The 8,659-nt window shown below is 38.7% G+C and overlaps 1 protein-coding gene across 1 annotated transcript; it reads right to left on the bottom strand.

The window, feature by feature from the left end:
* Nucleotides 1-2,784: 2,784 nt before the first annotated feature.
* Nucleotides 2,785-3,186, bottom strand: LOC102800506 (fatty acid-binding protein, liver-like). Its single transcript, XM_006814392.1, has one exon. The coding sequence runs from the start codon at nucleotides 3,184-3,186 to the stop codon at nucleotides 2,785-2,787; it is 402 nt and encodes a 133-aa protein (XP_006814455.1).
* Nucleotides 3,187-8,659: the final 5,473 nt, after the last annotated feature.

The following is an 8,659-nucleotide window of genomic DNA, read 5'->3' as shown; positions in this document are numbered from 1 at the left end:
TCATGCCATCATGTACTCAACGTTTAGTTACAACTCCGCGCTAACCAGAAAACGATATTTGTGAAATGAACATGTCAAATAGTTGGTTTATCGTTTCGTATCGTCTATTATTTAGGGTCAAACCAGACAGGCATATTGTGATATAAGATATTTGTTGCATGATTTCTTGCCCGTCGCTTTTTTTGAAAGATTGGAAAGAATGCGCGATGATATTGTAGAATGACAGATGGATTTACTGAAATGAATGGATTAGATATGCAGCCAATAGACTGCGTTGAACCATATACCTTATTTCTAAGACCATAGTTGAACTTTTATTCATCCCTTCACGATGCAGTTTAACACCATAACGTGATAGTAATGTATATGTGTGTGGTTCATCTAGCGAATAAAGTTCAGTGACATGGAAATTACTATTATTGTATTTACAAAATACTTAGTGGAAACGTCATGTCATAGGCTGCAGGGCCTGCTTTATAACATAATCTCTAGTTAAATAAACAGTATGAAATTACACAACATATAATTGATAAGAGAATTTGAAATGATATTTGGACGGAACCAGTAGGTAACATTTTATTTTTTAACTATCGATTAGATCTCAAATGCCATTTATTATACAGTGCGAAACCAGTCTTCTTACCATATTCACGAAAAGATTTAATGCTACAACGCATCTTCTCAGTGTTAAGAAAAAATGTGTTCTTGATTCTTGGGGTTTTCAGATTATGTCAAATTTGCCTTGTTAAGTGTTGATGTCATAGATGTTGACATTCGATTTATTGAAACGATGTCTGTAGAGGGCGGTTGACATTCCATATAATATTATGCCATCTGGGCATTTCACTCGCTTTTTATTTATAATTCATCCAGCTTTTATCAGTCGAAAACGGTATTTTATAATTGTTAAATATATCCACATTCTTCCGGTTTTAGGTTAGCGTTGTTTTGAGAGTAACATCCTATTCTAAAACATTTTTTTGACAAACCGTATACTAATTTCAATCACACCCAAATAATAACTATGTTTTAATTATACCAATTGTATCATTCATATTCCCACATTTTATACATAAAGTTTAACTTTCTCTAAAAAAAATAAGCAGTGTGGAATTGCACAACATATCCAATGATTTAAGTAGACAATAAGGGGACTTGTAATGATATTTGTAAATAGTTACAGCAAGTCTCAGAAGTATTGGGGCAGCCAATTTGCAAACTCGCTAGCGAATTGGTTAACTGCTTTGGTTTTGTCTGAGCGGTTGGCTTTCGAATCTGGCTGCCCCAATACTTCTGAGACTTGCTGTAATGGTTTATTGTACCAGCGGTTGTCTCATATTAATTAGCTAATTAATTACTTCGCGTGCTGTGTAGTGTATACCATATGTTAGAGATTTCTTTGTCTTCGTACACAGTCAAGCGTGAATTAGCGCATGTTTATTTCAGAAATGTTTACACACAGTACATATAGGAAAGTTCTGCAACTACCGGTCGTCGATTTCCACCACTCGGTTCCAATTCGCGAATTACGAATTTATGTGTCAAAAAGTCCACTCGTCTAGACATTCACTGATTGTTGCAATAACAGTAAATTAACAAATCAGTGGGCGTCCTTTGTGTTTTTTGGTCACTCAAACATGGCTAGAAACTAATAGAACGGGGTTATCGTCTTGAATGGGAACAGACATTGGTCAAATACACCCTTTTACTTTTTGACACATTAATGAGTGGGCGCATTTGAAACTATATATTGTTGTGGTGTTATCAACAAAGTGTGTTCATGAATAGATAATTTAAGGTAACAACATTTATCGAGAGCTACGACCGAGTGGTTGAAATCGACGACCGGTAGTTAGGCGAGATTTTTTGAATTATGTACTGCGTGTAAACCGAGTGTGTATATTTCTGTTGAAAAACAAATATAATACAAGAGCTATAACACATCAACTATTTCCTCCTTTCAGTTGATGTTGTGTAATATTCAATACGGTCATCATTTAAGAGACAGTTTGGTTGATTAGAATGATGTCGTCGCTTGGACAACCATTAACAAGCGAACATACATTTGACTATTGATCATCGGGGTGTTTTAATGGTCAACTACACAGAATGGGTTGTTTGTTTGTTTTACATGAGTAGCAGAGTCGAAGTCGAAGTAATGGTCATTCACCAGGGCAAAGCGACAGTTTGTTTGATTGTAATTTATGACACCGTGGGTAACCCGGCGATCATCAATGATGGAAACCACAATATCTCTTGTGGGATAGGAAGTGAGTAGTGGATGATATTGGATTACTGAGAACACACTTGTAAGTAAGTCGATGTGGGCGGGGGTGGGGGTCGATGTGGTAGTTCGAACAATAAACCCTGATCTGACTTAAATTGTGCATTTTCTTCTGTTAAAAATGGATTTAGCGCGACTGAGTGATTTGGACCCGATGAATATTCTTAGTGTACAGTGTAGGGCATTCATTATGCACATTGTTACGATTGAATGCAGAATACAATGTGACAGATTAGATTTAATATTAGAAAAAGGAATGACTCTCAAACTGAATATGTAACGTTTAAAAGAGCTTTACTATTGTCTATAAAAGTTAATTCACAGCGAATATATGAAATAGAGAGAGTAAATGCGACAGAATATGCATATTTGATTTGGTGTACGTAAAAATATTCACTATAGGTGTAGCATGGAGGTAGTACACCTCCATGGGTGTAGTAACTTCAGAATAGTTGACAATCACTGCATAGCAACACGGAATTAGTTCAAAGCACATACGTTCAAGCCCTTTTGAAGAAACGCTTTGCAACAAATGCAATTCCAGGTTTGGTGAAAGTGAAGGTCATTTCGTCACCGTTTATCTCTCTTGTTTCCACAGCTTCGCCTTCATTGACTCCTTTGATGATCAGCTTATTACCACCTTCGAATGTAGCGATAGCTTGTCGGTGCTTTCCGAAAGGCCCGATTTCCTCTTTGAATTGTTCGCCCGGCTTGAACTTCTGTACGACGGTTTTCTTGGGTCCGATGAAAGACATCTGGTAATAGTCGCCATCTCTGGTGCACTCCACTGTTATATCTACATCAATCATTTTGTTTACATTTTCTTCTGGTGCTCCGGCAGCAATTACAAACTCTCTCATCTTCTCATTTTTCACAAAAGCCCATTTCCCCAAGAAAGCCATGTTGCTGGATAAGATTGTAGTTGTGGATTGGATTACACGACAGCCGATCAGGTGCAAAGTGAAGATGTCTGTGTTAATAATCGACTTATATAAGACGTGTTATGCAAATGAAACGGATCACAACACTCATGTAGAGGTGTCTCCTAATACTTAAAACAAAACATTTACTCTTGTACTCGTCAATAAAACGTTTAATTTAGACAAAATACACCAAAGAAGAGGTCGAATCTCTGGTGTCTTTGCTTTTAAGTCTAATCGAATACAAGTTTGTGTAGCAATATTGTCCCTCTCTGTTTGGAGAGCCCCTCATCATGTCATAGTTTCCAAATCATCTTCAACATTTATCTTTGTCATGGCCATTTTTATCATAATTTTAAATCAACATTAATCCACACGTGTTCAGTGATATCAAAAAAAATGAGTTATATGTTTGCAAGCAAAAATGATTGAACGTGCCGATGCATGATCCTTACACAGACAGCGATCAGCTCCAGTCTACTTACTATGTTTTAAATATCAATAATTAGCCAATGTGTGCAAATCACAAATCCCATACGAACCTATGCCATTTTATATTATTTTTGATAAATGTTAGTATGAAAAAATTGAACTACACTTTACGTACGTTTGACTATGCTGTACAGATTTTTACTTGGTGAAAGGTCATATTACAGAACTGATCCAGGTACCCTTTAATAAATCATTCTTCTGCATTGATTTTTGTTGACTTTACGGACAACGACACGTGGATGCAGGTCTGTGCTTGGTCTGAGTATTTATTGACTCCAGGGTGCGCTGGTACAGTGCCGCATTGCGTTACTTTGGTCAGCATACACTAACTATCTTACTCCATCACAGTCCCAATGCGTGTCTTCCTGTGCCAGTTATTATTCTAGAAATGATATGTATATATTCGCCTTGGGAACGTTTTTGGTGTGGCTTGACTGTATAGTTTTATGGTAAATTACCAGCCGTCATATGCAGAGACTCATTTAATTAGTGTATTGATTTACATTGACATTTAACAGTGGCGTTCACCGTGTTTTACACTGTATAACTAATATTCAATATATTTTAGCAGTTTAAATTTGTATTTGTGGGAAATAAATCAATATTAGATGTGTGCAAACGCACTATTAAGGTCAAATGTTCATGTTCGTTTACTCCCGTACGTCAATCGCTGATTGTAAGTTCAGAAGTAAGTCGAGACATTTAATTTACCTTTGACAATCTGTATTACAATTTGCGTCGTGGTGTAGACCAATTTAACTACTATGATGTCGAAAGATAAACTAATTAAATTATAGTCAGTTGGGAGAGGGCTCGTAAATATGTCACTCTTTTGTGTTATTTCTTTTCTCTGTGAACGCAAGGACATTTTCAACGAATTGTTGGCTTACGGGTCAGTCATGGAATCGCCGAACATACATAGTGAATTACACACAATGAGTTCGTTCCATCGCCATGATTACTGCTGGTCTTTTGTAGACACGTAAACTTTGTCCTCGATATGCTCAGGATCAATGAACTTATATTTTGATAATACGCCCTACATGTGTGATATGTGTCTCCTTGAAATCGTTTCAAGTTTTCACAAATCAACTTCCTCTTTACAATGTGTTTTAATTAATTTCATACTTCCTCTACCATTTTCGCCCCTTGTTAGTTTTCTTTAGAAACATACTGTGCGTATGAGTTTGGGTTCAAAGTGTCAATTGTTTATAGCCCGTGTTTTAGTAACAGAAATGTTTATTTTACTTTCTTAAACAAGAGCATTTAAAAAAAAAGAATACTCCTCGATTTATGTCAAAATTACCATGCTAGGAAGTGACGCCATAGACATTCGTTTTATTGAGACGGTGTCTATAGAGGGCGGTTGACACTCCAAGTGTTATGTTATTGTTACACATATCCTTAGTCCTCCGAATGGAAGTTAGCGTTGTATTAAGCGTAGCGTCCTATTATAAAACATCTTTTTTGACAAACCGTACTTTATTTTAGCTGGAATTATTTTGACAGTTGAATGTAAAATATAGGAATGAAGGTATATTCGCTGGATTTTATTTTCACTAAATCATAAAAATAATGCCAAGCGAAAATAAAGAATTTTACAGTAACTAACTATTTAATTTATCCCAATGCTATGCACTGTACAGTGCATGGTGGAGATGTTATGCACTGTACAGTATATGGTGGAGATGTTATGCACTGTACAGTGTATGGTGGAGATGTTATGCACTGTACAGTATATGGTGGAGATGTTATGCACTGTAAAGAGTATGGTGGAGATGTTATGCACTGTACAGTATATGGTGGAGATGTTATGCACTGTAAAGAGTATGGTGGAGATGTTATGCACTGTACAGTGTATGGTGGAGATGTTGTGCACTGTACAGTGTATGGTGGAGATATTATGCACTGTACAGTGTATGGTGGAGATGTTATGCACTGTACAGTGCATGGTGGAGATGTTATGCACTGTACAGTGTATGGTGGAGATGTTATGCACTGTACAGTGTATGGTGGAGATGTTGTGCACTGTACAGTGTATGGTGGAGATATTATGCACTGTACAGTGTATGGTGGAGATGTTATGCACTGTACAGTGCATGGTGGAGATGTTATGCACTGTACAGTGTATGGTGGAGATGTTGTGCACTGTACAGTGTATGGTGGAGATGTTATGCACTACACAGTGTATGGTGGAGATGTTATGCACTACACAGTGTATGGTGGAGATGTTATGCACTGTACAGTGCATGGTGGAGATGTTATGCACTGTACCGTATATGGTGGAGATATTACGCACTGTACAGTATATGGTGGAGATGTTGTGCACTGTACAGTGTATGGTGGAGATGTTATGCACTGTACAGTGCATGGTGGAGATGTTATGCACTGTACCGTATATGGTGGAGATGTTATGCACTGTACCGTGTATGGTGGAGATGTTATGCACTGTACAGTGTATGGTGGAGATGTTATGCACTGTACAGTGTATGGTGGAGATGTTATGCACTATACAGTGTATGGTGGAGATGTTATGCACTGTACAGTGTATGGTGGAGATGTTATGCACTGTACAGTGTATGGTGGAGATGTTATGCACTGTACAGTGTATGGTGGAGATGTTATGCACTGTACAGTGTATGGTGGAGATGTTATGCACTGTACAGTGTATGGTGGAGATGATATGCACTATACAGTGTATGGTGGAGATGTTATGCACTGTACAGTGTATGGTGGAGATGTTATGCACTATACAGTGTATGGTGGAGATGTTATGCACTGTACAGTGTATGGTGGAGATGATATGCACTATACAGTGTATGGTGGAGATGTTATGCACTGTACAGTGTATGATGGAGATGTTATGCACTGTACAGTATATGGTGGAGATGTTATGCACTGTACAGTGTATGGTGGAGATGTTGTGCACTGCACAGTGTATGGTGGAGATGTTATGCACTGTACAGTGCATGGTGGAGATGTTATGCACTGTACAGTGTATGGTGGAGATATTATGCACTATACAGTGTATGGTGGAGATGTTATGCACTGTACAGTGTATGGTGGAGATGCTATGCACTGTACAGTGTATGGTGGAGATGTTGTGCACTGTACAATATATGGTGGTGATGCTGTGCACTGTAAAATATATGGTGGAGATGTTATGCACTGTACAGTGTATGGTGGAGATGTTATGCACTGTAAAGTATATGGTGGAGATGTTATGCACTGTACAGTGTATGGTGGAGATGTTATGCACTGTACAGTGCATGGTGTAGATGTTATGCACTGTACAGTGCATGGTGGAGATGTTATGCACTGTACAGTGTATGGTGGAGATGATATGCACTATACAGTGTATGGTGGAGATGTTATGCACTGTACAGTGTATGATGGAGATGTTATGCACTGTACAGTATATGGTGGAGATGTTATGCACTGTACAGTGTATGGTGGAGATGTTGTGCACTGCACAGTGTATGGTGGAGATGTTATGCACTGTACAGTGCATGGTGGAGATGTTATGCACTGTACAGTGTATGGTGGAGATGTTATGCACTGTACAGTGTATGGTGGAGATGCTATGCACTGTACAGTGTATGGTGGAGATGTTGTGCACTGTACAATATATGGTGGAGATGTTATGCACTGTACTGTATATGGTGGTGATGCTGTGCACTGTAAAATATATGGTGGAGATGTTATGTACTGTACAGTATATGGTGGAGATGCTGTGCACTGTACAGTATACGGTGCAGATGCTGTGCACTGTAAAGTGTATGGTGGAGATGTTATGCACTGTACAGTATATGGTGGAGATGTGTACTGTACAGTATATGGTGGAGATGCTGTGCACAGTACAGTATATGGTGCAGATGCTGTGCATTGTAAAGTGTATGGTGGAGATGTTATGCACTGTACAGTATATGGTGGAGATGTGCACTCTACAGTGTATGGTGGAGATGCTGTGCACTGTACAGTATATGGTGTATATGTTATGCACTGTACAGTGTATGGTGGAGATGCTATGCCCTATGCAGTGTATGGTGGAGATGTTATGCACTGTACAGTATATGGTTGAGATGTTATGCACTGTACAGTATATAGTTGAGATGTTATGCACTGTACAGTGTATGGTGGAGATGTTATGCACTGCACAGTGTATGGTGGAGATATTATGCCCTGTACAGTGTATGGTGGAGATGTTATGCACTGTACAGTGTATGGTGGAGATGTTATGCACTGTACAGTATATGGTGGAGATGTCATGCACGGTACAGTGTATGGTGGAGATATTATGCCCTGTACAGTGTATGGTGGAAATGTTGTGCACTGTACAGTGTATGGTGGAGATGTTATGCACTGTACAGTGCATGGTGGAGATGTTATGCACTGTACAGTATATGGTGGAGATGTTATGCACTGTACTGTATATGGTGGTGATGCTGTGCACTGTAAAGTATATGGTGGAAATGTTATGTACTGTACAGTATATGGTGGAGATGCTGTGCACTGTACAGTATATGGTGCAGATGCTGTGCACTGTAAAGTGTATGGTGGTGATGTTATGCACTGTACAGTATATGGTGGAGATGTGTACTGTACAGTGTAAGGTGGAGATGCTGTGCACTGTACAGTGTATGGGGGAGATGTTATGCACTGTACAGTATATGGTGGATATGTTATGCACTGTACAGTGTATGGTGGAGATGATATGCACGGTACAGTATATGGTTGAAATGTTATGCACTGTACAGTATATGGTGGAGATGTTATGCACTGTACAGTGTATGGTGGAGATGCTATGCACTGTACAGTGTATGGTGGAGATGTTATGCACTGTACAGTAAATGGTTGAGATGTTATGCACTGTACAGTATATGGTGGAGATGTTATGCACTGTACAGTGTATGGTGGAGATGCTATGCACTGTACAGTGTATGGTGGAGATGTTATGCACTGT

The sequence above is a fragment of the Saccoglossus kowalevskii genome, chromosome 2, assembly GCF_978046115.1.
Source record: "Saccoglossus kowalevskii chromosome 2, keSacKowa6.1, whole genome shotgun sequence".
Lineage (NCBI taxonomy): Eukaryota > Metazoa > Hemichordata > Enteropneusta > Harrimaniidae > Saccoglossus > Saccoglossus kowalevskii.
This window is presented reverse-complemented; position numbering and strand designations above follow the sequence as displayed.